The 19,483-nt window shown below is 39.0% G+C and overlaps 1 protein-coding gene across 1 annotated transcript; it reads left to right on the top strand.

Moving 5' to 3' along the window:
- The first annotated feature begins 1,560 nt into the window (after positions 1-1,560).
- On the top strand, positions 1,561-14,953 carry LOC127659157 (G-protein coupled receptor 183-A-like). The gene is made up of 2 exons (XM_052148828.1): positions 1,561-1,683; positions 13,192-14,953. Exon 2 carries the CDS (start codon positions 13,209-13,211, stop codon positions 14,301-14,303), a length of 1,095 nt encoding a protein of 364 aa, XP_052004788.1. The 5' UTR covers positions 1,561-1,683; positions 13,192-13,208; the 3' UTR covers positions 14,304-14,953.
- Positions 14,954-19,483: the final 4,530 nt, after the last annotated feature.

Here is a 19,483-nt window from a genome sequence, read left to right as displayed (position 1 = left end):
TAAAAATTTTGATTACACAAATTTAAAGTGTTTAGCAGAAGATGGAAAGATATGTCAAAAGCCACATCCTTTCAAAAAGTTTGTAGGAAGATCGTTTTTAGACTGCATGTAACAGTATAAGGACGGGTAAGGAGGAGGCAGAACCGGCTGAACAGAAAACGTAAACTGAGACGAGTAGGAGGGCGGTCTGGCTAATCAGCGGAGGAGAGGGATAAGGGCAGCCAGATGTGGCATGTTCGGGAGAGAGAGAGCCACATGCAGCTGCCGAGTGTTTGTTTATGTTTTTGTCTTTATGTTTTAATTTTACATTAAATATTACTTGTTTCTGTTCAGCTGCATGGTTCCTACCTCCTCCTTGCCCATCCTTACACTGTTACATAGCACTAAACAGTAGCCAGTAACTTTTACAATTTTAGCCTAATAAACATAGCAAAGTTCAGGCAGCCTAGGATTATAATTACAATAAATCATAGTAGTTTACTTAATCGTTATTTATTTTTTGTGGACATCTTTGTGTTTTACCAGTCACTTCAGATGCCTTCCTATGGAATATACTGTACAATACATCTTAACACATTACACTGAGAAATATAAAGGAAATATTGAAAAGAAAAAAATCTGCCATGACAAATTTCATTTTAAAACCGACAATATGAATAACAAAATTGTGGAATTCAATCTATTTGTGTAACCTTTACTAAAAAAAAGTCAGCTTTTTTTAAAACTACCTAGTTCCTTGCAGCCATAGAGCAGGTATTTTATGTTGTTTAATACAAATTCAGTTTTTGTTGTTGGAACGTATGACTACAGGTGCATGTGGGATATTTTTAAAAGTCTGCAGATGTAATTTTCAACTTCTAACAATAGAACGAAGAACTGGGCACTTTCACAACTACTGTCACACCCTATTGATACCACAAACCACATAATAAACTGTAAAAAAAGTTTTTTTTTTTTTTAATTGTTCTTTAAAAGGTTTAAGGACAAATGCATACATAGATTTTTAATATTCATTTTGTAAGTCTAAAAACCCCTCTCTACTTTGCTGGTCACTGTGCTTCGTTTACAATATAAATGTATTTTCTTAAAGCAACTCTTTTGTCTTTGCACATATTTATGATCATTATATCTATGAACAGACTAAACAGTAGGTTACTGCAATAGCAGTTGGCAAGTGCTAAATATTGGTATTGAAATTGACATGTCAAAAGCTTCAACACCTGACAAAATTGGCTCTATGTCCTCCACATTAAAAATTTTCCTCCTATGAAAAAGCAGCTTTTTTAATTACAATTGTTAATTTATTTATAATAATAATAATAATAATAGTATTATAATATTGATATAATAATAATAATAATAATAATTATTATTATTTGTAGAAATATCCACCAAATATGGACCTTGGAAGACAGAGGACACATGTTGGATGGCACTTAATATGTGACAAAGACAGTTCCTCACTCAAAAGAGAACTGCTGAAAAAAAAGGGGATGTGGGGGAGGTCTTCATCAGCAACACAGGAAATTATGTCAGTAGTCATGGCTACAAAACCAGAATGGAAAAAGTACTTTACTGCTCATTTTGGTGTTTCAAAACATGGTTAATGTCAGACCAGAAGGGGCCACTTGCCATAATAAGATCATTTGATTAAACGTGAACTGGGGCAAAAAAAGAGAATTGGTAAGTAAATTTCCTATGGTAATCATGTTTGTGTGAATGACTACTTTAAGCCTTTTTATATACATTTTATAAAAGTAGTACATCAATTTAGGATCATAAATTTCTAATAGACAGATCATCAGACAGTTTGCACTTTGCATGCTTTAAACATTTTAAAGTTTTTTATTTTAATCCTTTTCTTTAATCCTTAATAATTTTCTGTGGACTGCAGATGTGGAATGATGTATCAAAGTGAATTATTTATATAAATATCCATACTATTATTTATAATATTTTTGAAATGATCCACATTATTAAGCAATGTTTAACATTTGAGTAATACACTATAGTGTGTATTTTGCAATAATATATATTATTTTTTTTATTCATAAGCTTAAATATCCATTCTGGTTTGCTGTATTTATTAAGAGCATGTAAGTACTGTGTGTACAAGCACATGGATAAAGTTTATACTTCTGGCTGAATATTGTACATCAAATCATGATTTAATTATATAATGGCATGGCTAGTGCTACAGTGACACCTTAATTATCTATTACAACACGTTACAACTTATTGATTGAAATGGACTTTGATTTGCTGACATTATAAAGTATTGGTCCTTCTTGCATAGAAACAAAAAACAGGTTATGGTTTTGCAGAAGTATACTAACCATTACACAATCACTATAACCTCATCACAGATAACTGTTTTCTACCCAGACCCAGACCAATTTACTCAAGTCAAGGGTTTTGCTGACTGTTTATTTCACAGGTCTTTGTGCGGGTGCAGATTTCAGGCAGTGTAGGATTGACAGGAAACACCTTTTTCTGATTCAATGGTGCTTGCCTGGACCTCCTTTCTTTTGCATTTTTTGCTGATGATTGACATCAAACTTCCTTGCCATCACTGTGGTATCACAGACTTCCGTCGATACATGTGCAAATTTGACACGTTCTTAAAAATGTTATAAAGGGATAAACACTCTGAAACCTCAGCTGTTTTTTTCTGCCACATATGCACTATACTAATGCAAAAAGTTCACACTTGGTGACTTTACTGCCCTGCAAAAGCAAAAGACCTTAACTCACTAGAGTGTGAAACTGAGAAAAATGACTTTAAAGTTTCTGTTTTGTCCAGACAAAAGTATTATAGGTAGGACTCCCAAAATTTCACAACTAGCTGCTATACTGAAGAAATGTTTGTATGCAAAAACTCTGGAGCTCAAAATTGACCTTTGACCCTTGTTTGGCAGTTACTGTACTCTGCCTTTGTATCATGTGCCAAAATCAGGAGTCATGCAAAGGCAAAAGGCCGTAACTGACATATAATCAATATTTACTTGCTGTTCACCATACTTACATCCATTATAAGAACACCTAACCAAGGTCTAGTCATCATGGTATTTGTTTTAAATTATATAGAAGACTATTTAGTGCTATAATGATCAGGATAGTGCGGCAACACTAACACAGTTAAACAGTATAACAGATAAGTTACTTTGCAGTACAGTATGTACAGTATGAATATATACAATAAATATTTTCACAATAAAGATAATTTAATTATAATTGAATACAAAGGTATATGTATTTAAATGCAAGATATAGAGTAATAATTAATTAAACATTGGACCAATACATTAGAGATTAGAGACTGCTCATTCCAAGTTTTTTACTGCGCCCAAATAAAATCTTACTGAAAGCTCATTTTTTTGAGATATCAACCTAACATTTGGAACACAACTTGTCCATAGGTATATATGACAAAGCATTCTTGAAATACAACCATTTAAGTTTGGATAGTGATTTTCATGTCTATGCGAAAAAAGGGGGAGGGGTGACAGTTAAAGGGTTAAGGGTTAAGGGCCACCAAACTGCTCAAGATGCTCAGTCAACGAACTCGACTTGGATTACTACTTTTTAATTCTGAGATAATATAGACAGAGTATACCGAAAAAAAGTTGGAATTACTTTTACTATTTAGGTTAGCCTACTTTGTACGGACGTTAGCGATAACCAGCTGTAAAATCTGACGTGAACACCTGCAAGAAGGAATGGCTCAAACACGTATGGATTGTTGTGGATACAGCAGATGATGTGCATTGCTATGGATTATATCTTCTATGGATTATATCGGATTGCATGGAAAGGTAGGATGCCTCTGTATTTAATATTTGGTTTTCAGCATCTGATGTGAGGCGAGTGTCAGCGTCAACGTTAGCGCTAATTTACGTGACACAGATTAAATTTAGCAAACTCCGGGCTGTCACTGACATTGACAGATCTGAACCATCGCCCTATCACATCGCTATCACAGAGTAATAATACAAACAAGCAGTCGGCAGTCTACACTTTATTTCAAAGATGTGTCGTGTGTATGTTACGCGGTTTGGTGACAATAAAAGAGCGGTAATCTTTGACAGTGTGACAAAGCCAGAGTACAGTAACATCACAGCGGCACCGTAACATCTCTCTTGATGCCAGGCGAAACAAAGTCAGAACACCTTAACTCAACTGCAGCATGCCGGAACAAAGGCTAAGAGCCGTAACAACTGTTACGGCATTCTGCTGTGGTTTCTCGTATGGTTTTGGATGTTACGGTTGTCATAGCCCTTTAATTTCTCGTTAAAACAATCAAATTGACTCACGATATTTATTCACATGATAAAGGAGGTCTTGAATACCCCAAAAATGACATTAACTCATTTTTGACCAAACATGATGTTACGGCGTTTTGCCTTTGTAGGGCAGTACACATGTACTCTACTTCCTTAGTACTGTAAGACAACATCGTGTAAAACATATGAGAGTTGTAGGTTTTTTAAAAGTTGAAAAGTCTGTGTTTTCTTTGCCTCTAATACCGCTCCATCCACAAGAACATAATATGTTCAATCTACATTATAAAATATGTATATATATTTTTTTAGAAATTAACTAAATGAATTTAATGAGCAAGTACACCAACAATCTGTCTTCCAAACTATGTTTTTACTTAAGTAAATAAGTAAAGAAGGTCCAACTACAGTGCGTGTGTATGTGCGGTCATAGGTGTAGTCGTAGTTTGTAGCTGAAAGCTTGTAGCCACAACACATGACCAACATCGACCCTTGATAATTAAAAAATTTTCTCCGTCGATCAAGGTGTGGCAAGCCGATAGAGCGGCCACATAAACCCTGAGAGTGGCGGGGCATGTGCAGAACTGAAGCAATCTGGTAGTTAAATGGATCTGCATTATGTGCAGTACAACACGTTTCAAAGTCACCCCATTTATTGGAATAAGTTCTTCTAGTAGAAGGAGCCCTAGCACTCAGAATGGTCTCAATAACTTCAGGTGAAAACCCAGTGTACCTCAGTTGGTACCCTTCAGGGGCCAAACATGAAGGTTCCACAACTCAGGCCGGGAATGAAATATTGTCCCCTGCACTAGAGAAAGAAGGTCCCTCCTAACCAGTATCGTCCAAGGCAGAGCGTCGAGGACAGCTATTATATCTGAGAACCATACTCTTTTCGGCCAATGCGGCGCCATCAGTAGGAGGCAAGATCCTTGTTGGCAAACTCTGACTAGAACACCCAGGAGCAGAGAAACCGGAGGGAATGCATACAAGCGCATTTTGGGCCATGTATGTGCCATTGCGTCCAGACCAAGGGGGAATGGATGACTCAGAGAGAAGTAGAGGGGACATTGCACTGTCTGTTAGGAGGAGAAGAGGTCTACTTCTGCTTCGTAAAATCTTAGCTTGATTGGTTTTGCTACCTCGTGGTGGAGTTTCCATTCTCCCATCTGTATTTTTTGTCTGGACAATAAATCCGCTCCCACATTCAGGAATCCCGGGATATATACTGCTCCGAGTGACAGGAGCTTTCCCTGGGCCCAAAGGAGAATCTGTCGTGCCAGTCTGTTTAACTGGTGTGACCAGTAAAGTGGCAACTGTAAAGTGATCAATGGAAAGGAGGAGGCGAGAACTGGCTTGATGATATAAATAATAGTTTTAATGATAAACTTATAAGACAACATAAACACACACATGACGGACATGTCCGTAAACGATCTCTCTCTCCCGCACGATCCTCTGCAGTCGACCTTTATCCCTCACGGTGGCTTAATTTCAAAATAAAGAAACCTCGAACCGAATAGAATCTGCAAGCAAAAAGGGATAGCAACAGAGACTGTAATAAAACACAAATCAAAATTGGCTTGGCTTTTTCAGAGGTGGTGACAACTTTGAGATATTAAAGGATTTAAAAAAGACCAGAGATGGAGTTTTTGTTGCTCAACAGGTACAATATTTTAGGAAGTTCACTTAGAGCATGTGAGAAATAATAGTTTACGTATGTAATCCTTCTTACCTGTGGAGGGCGCTCCCGTGTTCATGTTGTTATGTTCCTGACCTAACCTGTAATAGTAGAAGAACATTGAGTAAAGGCACATGTGGATGCAGTAGTTCAACCTGTAGTCTGTGTCTCATCATCTTATATGTAGCTCACAAAGATATTACATGGTGTCAGTAGAAAGTAAAAATGGAGCAGCTAAGACCTCCAAACAGTTTGTACTTGTTTTGGAAAAGTTTTGAACACTGTTTGTCTAACCACATTAAATAAATTATTGGTTGTTAAGATATAGTTGAAAGTTAACCTCACAGGTCATGGAGAAAAGTTTGAATCTCACGGCAACTGGCATTGTAAAAGTGAGAAGATAAAGTAGGGCAACTTTTCTTCATGTAGTGTGAGATGCAGCTAGAAAGGTATTTAATACCATGGATTTTGGTGATGATGAGGATACATTGGATGTGCTTGAGGAAAGTTCAGATGATACTGTGAACAGTATAAGAATATTATGTTTTTGAGGCATGTGCTTTTCACAAGAACACAGGGACAGAATAAAAAGATTGACGCATATGTAACTGACCTAAAAAATAAAGCCACAGAGTGTGAATTTGCACAGTTAATCAAAGATCGAATTGTCTGTGCCATGAACAGTGACAATATGAGAGTGAGGCTGCTCAGAGCCCGATTTGAGCTTGGTAAATGCTGTGGATATTTGTCGGCTAACAAAGTGACACAAAGCCTTATGAAAGCATTTAATGAAGAAGCAGAGGTTGTAGTGAATAAAGTTGACAAAAAGTAACAGTAAAAAACTAACTGTCTCTAAACTGTGTCAGCAGGAATGCATGAAGTGTGGATACACTCATGAGCCCAGAAAATGCCCTGCTTACAGCAAAAAATGCAATGTTTGTTCACTGAAAAAACACTTTGAAAAATTTTGCAAATCACAAACAAAAAAGGATTAACACAGAAAGATGGATAAACAAGTTCATGAGATTGAACAGGATGGTCAGAAATTCATGGGCAGCATCGATGTTAAGCACAAAGAGCAAGTGTATGTTGTACAAATCAACACATTCTTTAACACATTCTTGCAGAGTGTAATGTACTGTCATCGGAAGACTTTGCTAAACTAAAAGATGTTCCATGGCTCAAGTCAAGCTGCTGGTTAGTTACCTACTTTGGACACACGATAGAGCCAAAGGACAGAGTAAAGCTCAATTGTGAGTACAAAAAGCATGTGTAAGAACATCTCTGGTTTCTTTGCTGTAACCCTTGTTCTCTGAAAAAGCGGAACGAGATGCTGCACTTGATTCAGCACTTTGGGAATGTCTTTTAGGAGTGTCCAGCTGTGAATATGTGTGCAACATGTCAATGAAGCCTGGAGTGACATGAACATCCAAACTATAAAATCTTATGAATGTGCACGGAGAGAACCAGCTTGCCGCATTACAAACAAGCTGTAGGGGACACCCCCAGCCAAAGCTTTAGAAGAAGCGACCCCTCTTGTAAAATGAGCCCTGATGCCTGCTGGTGAAGCTTGACCACACGCCAGGGCAATAGCATCCCTCACCCAATGTGATATTGCCTGTTTTGTGGCGGCCACCCCAATGTTATGGCCCCCGTGGCAAATTAATAGATGCCCTGACTTATGCCACTGGCTAGTGCGGTGGATGTAGCCATGAAGAGCACGGACTGGACATAGTCTGTGAAATTTCTCCTGATCCGGCGTTATAAACGGCGGAGGACAGAAGGCTTCAAGAGTGACTGGATGTACGGTCGAAAAAGGAACCTTAGGTAGGTAGTCAGGATGAGGATGGAATATTGCTTTCGCCATTCCTGTGGCAAAGTCTAAGCAGGATGGCAAGAAGGACAGAGCCTGAAAATCCCCAATTATTTGAAAAGACGTAATAACCATAAGGAAAAACATCTTTAGATTCAGGAGCTTGTCAGACACCGATTCTAGAGGTTCAAAGGGGGTCTCAACCAGACCCTCAAGGACTATAGCAAGTCCCATGAAGGGATCCTGGTCCTAACAGGAGGCCTCAGTCGCCTAGCTCCATGACCAAAGCGAGTGAGCAAAGGATGTTTCCCTAGTGGCACTCCGTCGATCAAGGTGTGGCAAGCCGATAGAGTGGCCACATAAACCCTGAGAGTGGCGGGGCATGTGCAGAACTGAAGCAATCTGGTAGTTAAATGGATCTGCATTATGTGCAGTACAACACGTTTCAAAGACACCCCATTTATTGGAATAAGTTCTTCTAGTAGAAGGAGCCCTAGCACTCAGAATGGTCTCAATAACTTCAGGTGAAAACCCAGTGTACCTCAGTTGGTACCCTTCAGGGGCCAAACATGAAGGTTCCACAACTCAGGCCGGGAATGAAATATTGTCCCCTGCACTAGAGAAAGAAGGTCCCTCCTAACCAGTATCGTCCAAGGCAGAGCGTCGAGGACAGCTATTATATCTGAGAACCATACTCTTTTCGGCCAATGCGGCGCCATCAGTAGGAGGCAAGATCCTTGTTGGCAAACTCTGGCTAGAACACCCAGGAGCAGAGAAACCGGAGGGAATGCATACAAGCACATTTTGGGCCATGTATGTGCCATTGCGTCCAGACCAAGGGGGAATGGATGACTCAGAGAGAAGTAGAGGGGACATTGCACTGTCTGTTAGGAGGAGAAGAGGTCTACTTCTGCTTCGTAAAATCTTAGCTTGATTGGTTTTGCTACCTCGTGGTGGAGTTTCCATTCTCCCATCTGTATTTTTTGTCTGGACAATAAATCCGCTCCCACATTCAGGAATCCCGGGATATATACTGCTCCGAGTGACAGGAGCTTTCCCTGGGCCCAAAGGAGAATCTGTCGTGCCAGTCTGTTTAACTGGTGTGACCGTAGACCTCCGACTGCCGCTGTATTGTCCACTCGCACCAGGACATGGCAGCCTCTCAAATACTGGAGGAAGTATTTCAGGGCCAGATAAACTTTGACACAGTTGATATGCCAATCGAGCTGATGAGCTTCCCATTCCCCTTGAGCTGGATGACCACTTAAGACCGCTCCACAGCCCGACAGGGAGGCATCCGTTGTTAGCAATCTGCGATAGCAAAACGCACCTAGAGGTGGCCCCAAAGCGAGGAGCCGGGGTCTGAACCACATAGAAAGGATATGTAGCTCACACCGCATAACCCTTATTTGCCTTCGGGGTTTGGCTCCCACAAGGCTGGGCGCAAGAACATCAGGACTTTCTCTTTTTTGAAATATCGGTCCTGAGGTCTTGCTTTGGAGGCTGCTGAGGGCGGCAAGCCGATCCCCACTTTTTGCGAGGGGGAGCGCGACTCGCCACACTCTGATTTTGGACCTCCCTTCTAGAAGGACCAGGGGGAAATTGGGTGGCCGACAGCCCCTCCCTCTGAGTGCGGTGAGGAAGGAATTGCACAAAGGCTTCCTCGTTTCTTTTTATCTCCCGAAACCTGGTAACGACTGTATTCATAGAGTCACCGAACAGGCCAGATGTTGAAATTGGGGCATCAAGAAGGAACACTCTGTCCTTATCCTTAATACCCGAAAGATTTATCCACAGATGCCTCTCCATGCTGACCAAAGCAGCTATTGAACAGCCTGCTTGGTCGCACGGATTGATAAATCTGTGGCTCGACGAAGCTCTGAAAACGCTTCCTCGTCGATAGTACTCCCCGAACTCAAGTGCTTCAGTAGATCAGCCTGGTATGCTTGTATCACCGCCATGGTGTGTAGAGCAGCACCAGCCTGACCTGCAGCTTGATAAGCCTTCCCCACAATCGTTGAGGTGGTCCTACATGGCTTTGTTGGGAGAGTTGTTCCTTTTAATGATGGTGCCGTACCAGGCGAGATATAGCCTGCGGGCGTCTTGCAGATGGCTAGAAGCCAGACCAAGAGAAGGTACAAGCTATATTGAACATGCCTGTGCCAGAGGATAAAGCGGCAATGATGAGATATCTTGGTTCAGTATCTGCCAAAGTTTGTTCCAAACCTCTTGGATGCTAGTGTACAATTAAGGAGACTTCTGGAAAAGGAAGTTGAGCAGCACTGGGAGTCAGAACAACAGCTAAGCTTTGAAAAACTGAATCAATCTGTAAGTAACGTGCCAGTCCTCAAATACTATGATATCAACAAAGAAGTAACTTTGTCCATGGATGCAAGCTCTGAAGGCTTGGGAGCAGTTGTTATGCAAGAGAGCCAGCCAGTAGCATATGGCTCGAGAGCACTTACTGATTGTCAAAAGAGATATGGCAGATAGAGAAAGAACTCTAAGCAATTGTGTATGGTTGTGAAAAATTCCACCAGTACGTCTATGGCAAGTCAGTGCAGGTGGAGACAGACCACAAACCTCTTGAAACCGTTTTCAAGAAAAATCTACACAAGGCAACTCCAAGACTACAATAAATGTTGCTGAAGCTGCAACCTTATGATTTGCCTATCAACTACAAGCCTGGTAAGGAACTACAAATTGCAGACACACTGAGCAGAGCTTATTTGTGTGAACAGTCAGAGCAGCTCTTAGAAGATGAGTTACATGTCAATCACCTGTCAGCTCACTTACCTATCACCGACGCAAAGTTGAGAGAATTCAAAAATACAACAAAAGATTTGCAGATGTTGATTCATTTAGTACAAACAGGATGGCCAGCTGAAACACAGCAGGTTCCAGCAGAAATCAGGAAGTACTGGACGTTCCGAGAAGAGTCAACTTGTGTTGAAGGACTGATCTACAAGAATGTTAGACTTGTGGTATCAAAAGGTTTGAGAGCTGAAATGCTTGAAAGAGTGCATGAGTCTCATCTAGGAGTGGTAAAGTGCAAGGAGAGAGCACACAATGTGATGTTTAGGCCCGGCATGGCTTAACAGATTGAAGATGTTGTGCCGAAATGTGATGTTTGTAAGCAAAACAAATCAAAAGAGCCACTTCATCTTTTATGATATTCCAGAAAGAGCCTGGAATAAGGTAGGAGCTGATATGTTCCATTATGAGCAAGGCGAGTATCTACTGTGTGTAGATTATTACTCAAAGTTCCCTGAGATTTTTAAACTGTCAGACAACAACCAAAAATGTTGTGACAACTCTAAAATATATCTTTGGAAGACATGGAATTCTGGACAAAGTAGTGACTGATAATGGACCTCAGTTTTTGAGTGCTGTATTAAATGCAACAAGTTGGGAGTTTGAGCACACAACGTCCAGTCCGGGTTTTACACAAACTAATTGACAAAGTGAAAGAGTGATTTGGACTGTGAAAAATCTGTTGAGGAAAGCATAGGAAAGTCAAATAGATCCATATGTTTCTTTACTGGAATACAGGAACTCACTTCTGTATGGTGTAGGACTGTCGCCTGCACAAGTGCTTATGGGTCGAAAGATGAAAACAAAACTGCCAACATCAGCTAAACTGTTGAAGCCACAACTGTAATCCAATGTGCACAAGCACATTAAGGAAAGGGAGCTGAAACAAACGCAGTACTTTGATTGAGGAGCAAAATACTTACCATCACTAAAGGAAGGAGAAAAGTTGAGTGATTTCTAGAGTTGGTTAAGATAAAGTGACTATGAGAATGTGAATTTGACATTTTACTCTGAAAAAGTAATCAAAAGTGTTCAATGCAGTTGTGAAAGTTATGTACTATAAGGATATATCAGAAAACATAAAGGTAATAAAGTGTTTGTTGGCCTTGTTAAATTTATTGTGAAATGTGTTGTTAAAAAGTGTTAAATTTATTTTAAGAAGTTGGATGTGCGATATGATGGCATACTGTATGTATATAATCCTTCGTATCTGTAGAGGGCTCTCCCATGTTGATGTTTTTATGTTCCAGACATAACCTGTAATAGTAGAAGAATATTGAGTAAAGACGCATGTGGATGCAGTAGTTCAACCTGCAGTATGTGTCTCGTTTGGAAGGACGCATCCTCCGGATATCGCATTTGTTGGCTGCATACATCACTGAGGCTGTCTATTTTCTTTTTTTCTTTTTTTTATTGGGAATGCAAAAAAGGTTAACAATTGTATAAATACAAGTGCATATACATAAATGGCATTGACAATAGATAAAAAATAAGAAAAAGAAAGACAAAAAAAACTAATTTAAACAAGACAGCCTCGATGATGTATGCGGCCGACAAATGCAACCTCCGGAGGACGCAGCCTTCCAAACAAGACACAGCCGTAGTCTGTGTCTCATTTATCATCATCATTTCTAATGAAGCTCACAAAGATATTACAGCATTGTACTTCATTTGATAGCGTTAGTCACTCTAATTACATTTTATTATAGATTGCGATACTGCAGAGCTTGATTTCATTTTCGAGGAAGGTTTATGAGAGAAAAATGTACTTTATGCTGGCAACAACGCAATCTCTAAACCAATTACTACCTTAGTCGAGTTATAAGATTTGACTTCATCTGAAATGACTAGCAATCGTTGTCTAATTTCAGCATTGCCTAACTTTTGTAACGTTATTTACTTTGAAACAATTGTTGTCAATGAGTCTAAACAACAGTGGAAGATATGCTACTTACCTGCTTATAAAACATATTTTTTGGATATCCATCTTTTTCATCCTTTCTTTCTTTTTTATTTTTATTTTTTTATGGGAGGGGCGAGTTTAGTTCGTATTAGTGACATGGTTCTGACAAGTTGATCACCTATAAACATGATTACACTGGTACTCCTTAAACCATTAGATTAATCTGCTCAGAAATGCAGAGCCAAAGCCCAGCGCACGCAATTACCAAAATAGTGTTCCTCCGCAAATAACTAGCAGTTCTATGCTTCAACCACTAGAGTGCCAAAAGATACATAGTGTAGCTTTAACAGGATATAATAATAGTAGTATTTACATTAGGCATGAACATTATTTCTAATTATTGTATATTTGCTTCATTATTTAATATATCTTGTGCCCAGATATTTGTGACAATAAAAACAAACATATTAAAAGAACTTTACAGTGAAACTATAATCAGGTGCTTTAGATATGGGGTGAACTTACAGCAGGAAGTGGGAAATGGAAAACCCGGAGTGAAGCTTGAGTGGACTGATTACAGAACTCTGAGCAGGCAGGGGAAATTGCAGTCACTCCACATCACTTACATACTCTGGTAAACTTATATAAATGTTAATTGTGTTCTCTCAGTTCTATAGTAATATATCTGTTTTCCCTTCCTCAGATTTCATAACTGACCCTATGGATATGGTATCAGCTACAAACACCACCAACAATGGCACCTGTGCCAACCTGTATGGCCATCGCAGTTGGGCACACATTTTTCTGCCTATAGTGTACTCTCTGATATGTATTGTTGGATTTCTGGGCAATGCCTTGGCTTTGCATGTCATCTGGCCTAACCTAAAAAAAATGAACTCCACCACTCTCTACTCAGCCAACCTGGTGGTGTCAGACATCTTGTTTTCACTTGCTCTGCCTTTGCGTGTGGTTTACTATGCAAAAGGATTCCACTGGCCAATGGGTGAAGGCTTATGTAAGGCCACAGCACTGCTGTTTTACATCAACATGTATGCCGGCGTCAACTTCATGACCTGCTTAAGTGTGGACCGTTTCATTGCTGTGGTACTACCGTTGCGCTTCTCGCGGTTCCGGAAAGTTCGGAACGTGCAGTACATTTGTGTGGCCGTATGGGCAGTGGTGCTAATGCAGACCCTGCCTTTGCTGTCTATGCCCATGACAAACACGGAGCAAAGTTATCACATTACATGTATGGAGTATCCCAACTTTGAGAAAATTGATAACTTGCCCGTCATGCTCATTGGTGCTGTGTTTCTTGGCTTCGGCTTTCCCATGATCACCATTCTGTTGTGCTATTCCGCACTCTGCTCCAAACTCCACCTGCTGGCCAAGTCCAATAAACTGATGGAGAAGTCGGGTCGAAGTCGCAAAGTTATCGGTGTGATTTGTGCCGTCATTCTTGTGTTTGTGGTTTGTTACAGCCCGTATCACATTGACCTCCTGCAGTACATGATCAGGAAGCTGCTGTACAACCCAGATTGTTCAGAACTGCACAACTTTCAGATCTCCCTTCACATCACTGTCTGCCTCATGAATCTCAACTCATGCCTTGACCCCTTTATATACTTTTTCGCCTGCAAGGGCTATAAGAAGAGGATACTCGCGCTGCTCAAGAAGCAAGTGAGCATGTCCTTCTCAAGTGTGGTCAGGACCTCCCCTGAGGAATCCTCCAAAGATGTGTTTGCAAATGACAAAATACAAATGAGTGCCAGAAACTACCAGAAAGAGAGAAGCAGCATGCTACTGAGTGAATAAGAGCAGCAATACTTTTGAACCACCTCTTTTTATGTCAAATGCAATTCAAAGAAATGCAGAATGATTGTATGAGATGTTCTATAAAAACACTTACTTAAAATATTATGTAAGAAAAACCATCACTAATGGAAGGAGAAAAGTTGAGAGTAAGAGTAAAAGACAAATGGCAACCAGCAGTTGTTTTGAGGAAAAAATATTTCTTACCTCTGGATTATTTTATAAACATTCAAATTGTAGGTCATTAGAACATGGTTAACATTGTTTTCCTGTTCAAAGATTATTATACATTGTGTCATTGTCTTACATAGCTTGTTTGTTGTACATAATTTGGTTTGGTGTTTTTAATTGCTCTTTTGATTAATAAAGAAAACGAAAAAAGCTGCAATAATACATAATGACACATGGCTCTTAAAATAGTTTTGAAATACCATGAAATAGTAGCCTACAGCGCTACTCTAAGTGCCTTAGGCAGCACCAGGAGTGGTACAGCATGTTAAACTTGATGATAGGGTTGGGACATAACAAAATACATGTAACAGGATTATGTATTTAAAATACAAAATATGTGTAACTGTATTCCACTACAGTTACAATTTAAATTGTTGGTAATCAGAATACAGTTACATTCAAAAAGGATTTTGATTACTGAAGAGATTACTTTGCATTTTATTGTAATTTGTTTTATTAAATAATTAGTCTGTTCAGTTGGAAAACATTTATTCATATGTGATCAGAGGAGCTTTTGAACAGCTCTGAAAAATTTCCTAAGATTTGTTTCATTCATACAAGCTCTTTCACACTGTTGTAAGTCTAAAGGTGAATATGACATCATTTAGGAACTTTCCCTTGAGAGCTTAATAGAGGAGCTACATAATGTTTCTACAGCTTAACAAAAACAGTTAACGCTATGACAGATGAAACATAAATCCAAAAAATGCACGATATAATGGTTTGTCAAATTTTTTATGTGGTTAGGGTATTTTTTTAAAGAAATGCTAACCAATGTAGCCTCATTGTATAGAAAGCAACACATAATATATGTTCTGCCTCATTCTATGAACGGAATCCACATATGATCAGAAAAGGATATCATTGTGTACACTCTGTGGGGTTTGAAGTTTGGAGCAGCAAAAATAGTTAACCTTTTGTAAATTGCCATGTGAACATTTAGCTTTATGCTAAGTTGAAATGCTATTTCTTGCCTTTACATGCAACTGTTGCCAGGCGCAATTTTATTTTAAAATGAATTAAATGGGAAAAAAATGTAAATACGTTAGAGCATAACTTTTTTCTTTAATAAGTCCTTTGATATTAGAGCAAATACAGGTAAGGCAAAAATGTTATTCTTAGTGAGAATTTTAATATTGTTTTCCAGTAAAAAATAATAATAATAATAATATATATATATATATATATATATATATATATATATATATATATATATATATATATACAGGTGAAACTCGAAAAATTAGAATATCGTGCAAAAGTTCATTAATTTCAGTAATTCAACTTAAAAGGTGAAACTAATATATTATATAGACTCATTACAAGCAAAGTAAGATATTTCAAGCCTTTTGTTTGATATCATTTTGATGATTATGGCTTACAGCTTATGAAAACCCCAAATTCAGAATCTCAGAAAATTAGAATATTGTGAAAAGGTTCAGTATTGTAGGCTCAAAGTGTCACACTCTAATCAGCTAATTAATCCAAAACACCTGCAAAGGGTTCCTGAGCCTTTAAATGGTCTCTCAGTCTGGTACAGTTGAATTCACAATCATGGGGAAGACTGCTGACCTGGCAGTTGTGCAGAAAACCATCATTGACACCCTCCACAAGGAGGGAAAGCCTCAAAAGGTAATTGCAAAAGAAGTTGGATGTTCTCAAAGTGCTGTATCAAAGCACATTAATAGAAAGTTAAGTGGAAGGGAAAAGTGTGGAAGAAAAAGGTGCACAAGCAGCAGGGATGACCGTAGCCTGGAGAGGATTGTCAGGAAAAGGCCATTCAAATGTGTGGGGAGCTTCACAAGGAGTGGACTGAGGCTGGAGTTACTGCATCAAGAGCCACCACACACAGACGGGTCCTGGACATGGGCTTCAAATGTCAGTATTCCTCTTGTCAAGCCGCTCCTGAACAACAAACAACGTCAGAAGCGTCTTACCTGGGCTAAAGAAAAAAAGAACTGGTCTGTTGCTCAGTGGTCCAAAGTCCTCTTTTATGATGAGAGCAAATTTTGCATCTCATTTGGAAACCAAGGTCCCAGAGTCTGGAGGAAGAATGGAGAGGCACACAATCCAAGATGCTTGAAGTCCAGTGTGAAGTTTCCACAGTCTGTGTTGGTTTGGGGAGCCATGTCATCGGCTGGTGTTGGTCCACTGTGCTTTATTAAGTCCAGAGTCAGCGCAGCTTTATGGAGATGCTGACTTCATTTTCCAGTTCAATGGTTCAATGACCATGGTATTACTGTGCTTGATTGGCCAGCAAACTCGCCTGACCTGAACCCCATAGAGAATCTATGGGGCATTGCCAAGAGAAAGATGAGAGACATGAGACCAAACAATGCAGAAGAGCTGAAGGCCGCTATTGAAGCATCTTGGTCTTCCATAACACCTCAGCAGTGCCACAGGCTGATAGCATCCATGCCACGCCGCATTGAGGCAGTAATTAATGCAAAAGGGGCCCAAACCAAGTACTGAGTACATATGCAGTGGTGTTATGTACTCAGCACTGAGCCACCACTGCCCACAACACCTCAGTACTTGTGGGCAGTGGTGGCTCAGTGGTTGAGGCTCAGGGTTACTGACCAGAAGGTCGGGGGTTCAAGCCCCAGCACCACCAAGATGCCACTGTTGGGCCCTTGAGCAAGGCCCTTAACTCCAGGTTGCTCTGGGGGGATTGTCCCTGTAATAAGTGCACTGTAAGTCGCTTTGGATAAAAGCGTCTGCCAAATGCATAAATGTAAATGTAAATATGCATGATTATACTTTTCAGAGGGCCGACATTTCTGTATTTAAAATCCTTTTTTTTATTGGTTTCATGTAATATTCTAATTTTCTGAGATTCTGAATTTGGGGTTTTCATAAGCTGTAAGCCATAATCATAAAAATTATGTCAAATAAAGGCTTGAAATATCTTACTTTGCTTGTAATGAGTCTATATAATATATTAGTTTCACCTTTTAAGTTGAATTACTGAAATTAATGAACTTTTGCAAGATATTCTAATTTTTCGAGTTTCACCTGTATATATAGGCTTTTTCCAGACAAGGCGCTTTCACAGTGAAATGTATTTTCGTACTTTATTTAGTCTTTTATAGTCAAAACAAATGAAAAATATCTACCTGTGCTAAAAAAAAGTATTTAGATTACGTTACTGACCTTCAGTAATCTAATGAAATATGTTACAAATGTAATTTGATTGCTTGTATTCTGTACTCTGTAGTGGTATACATTTTAAAAGGAACCTTCACAACCCTGCTTGATGATCATGGTTTGTAATGACTATATCATCATCTATTTGAATTGTTCCCCAATCCTGAACAACTCATGATCATGCAACTAGTCATACGAACTTCCAAGGCCTAACAAGACATTCCTGGCCAGATTGTGTAAAAAGAAGCTATACAATTTATAATTAGCAGTACCTCATCCAGAAAAAGTTAAGCAAAAGTTAACCATTGAAATAAAAGGCAAGTGTCCAGTTTCTGGCCACTAGCCCAATAGTAAATTCAACTACTGTCTCCAATTTAAAATAAAAACACAAGGTCTGAAATCAAACATCCAGTTTCAGTGGTTCTTAGGACATTAATAATCTTTCTGCAACAACTAAGCAGACATGACTTCTCATTTAATTTTAAGTAGTCTAATTCTGGAGAAAAAGTGTACACAAAATTCACTCAGTGGTCCAAAATTTGTTCTAGTCTTGAACAAGATCAAGTTTTGATTTCAGTGCAATTGCAACAAATAACCAGAAGAGGGAGAAATAACACAACACAAGAAATGTGAAGACAAAATACAACAGACGTCATCTTATAGTAAATGTGTTGTAACCTGACTGTTAAGTGTCTGTGCTGGTTTGTTGGTTCAGTAATTCATATTGTGCCTTTCTGGGAGGCACATAAACCTGTGGAAAATGTTTACTGCAAAGTGCATTGCATGTCATTTTGTCAGTTTCTGGACTGTATAAGTAGTTTTTATACTGACAAAATAGGTACTCTTTAGCAGGTGAAAGACTGGACAAAAACAGGAAAAGTTCTAAATATAGTGTGCCTTGACCAAGACACCAGAGAAGCAGAACAGCAGATGCATGGGAAGTTATGCTTAGATGAACTTTGAAAATATAGACAGAAGCTGCTCTTGGTCCAAGCCAACTTGAACACAACCTTTTAGTAAGAGGTAAAGTGAGTTGTTAACATTTATGTTTTTATAAATGTTTTTTTTTTATTTTTTTATTTTGAGATATTAACCGTCGACCGATATACATTTTTCAATGATTTACTTAAATTTTACATTTACCAAATACATGCATGCTTACCTCTCTCCTGCTACTGTACATTTCTGTTGTGTGAAATTCCAAGCAAGGTCCCATTCCATTGGATCCCAAAGCGATTCCATTGACTGAAAGAACTACTTTGGGTATTCAATTTGTTGCCTAACCAGAAATATTGCTTGCTGATGTATGTAGTCTTATCCTTTAAATTCCACCATTTAATATCTTTTAAGATATTTCACATAAGCCAATCTACAAATGGTCAAATAAAAATAAAAGTTCTGTCTTTGTTTTCAGTTAGCTTACGATTAGCGTGTAGAGCATACCCTACTTGAGTTACTTAACGTAATCATATTAAATCATTGTAGAATGCTGTGATAATACCATATTTACTCTTTGAATCATATAATGATGTTCAGTTGTCAAAGGGCAGACATTTATTATTAGGTCTATTACTATGTATTAGTTAACAGAAACGTCTAGGTTACGGATGATAGGCCAATGAAATGGCGTCCACCACCCAGTGGGAGAGCCTCTGTTTGGAGACAGCTGTCTACCAAATCAGACAAAGAGCTGCTCAGAACATCTAAAGCTCTGCGTGCGGTCCATGTAGGTACGCAAAGCACGTACCGGACACAGCAACGAAGGGGCTGGGTCTGCCTCCTCCCGGGGCAGCGCTTGCAGGTTC

Source organism: Xyrauchen texanus, chromosome 18, assembly GCF_025860055.1.
Source record: "Xyrauchen texanus isolate HMW12.3.18 chromosome 18, RBS_HiC_50CHRs, whole genome shotgun sequence".
NCBI lineage: Eukaryota > Metazoa > Chordata > Actinopteri > Cypriniformes > Catostomidae > Xyrauchen > Xyrauchen texanus.
The sequence above is the reverse complement of the archived record's forward strand: the minus strand, read 5'-3'. Positions and strand labels throughout refer to the sequence as shown.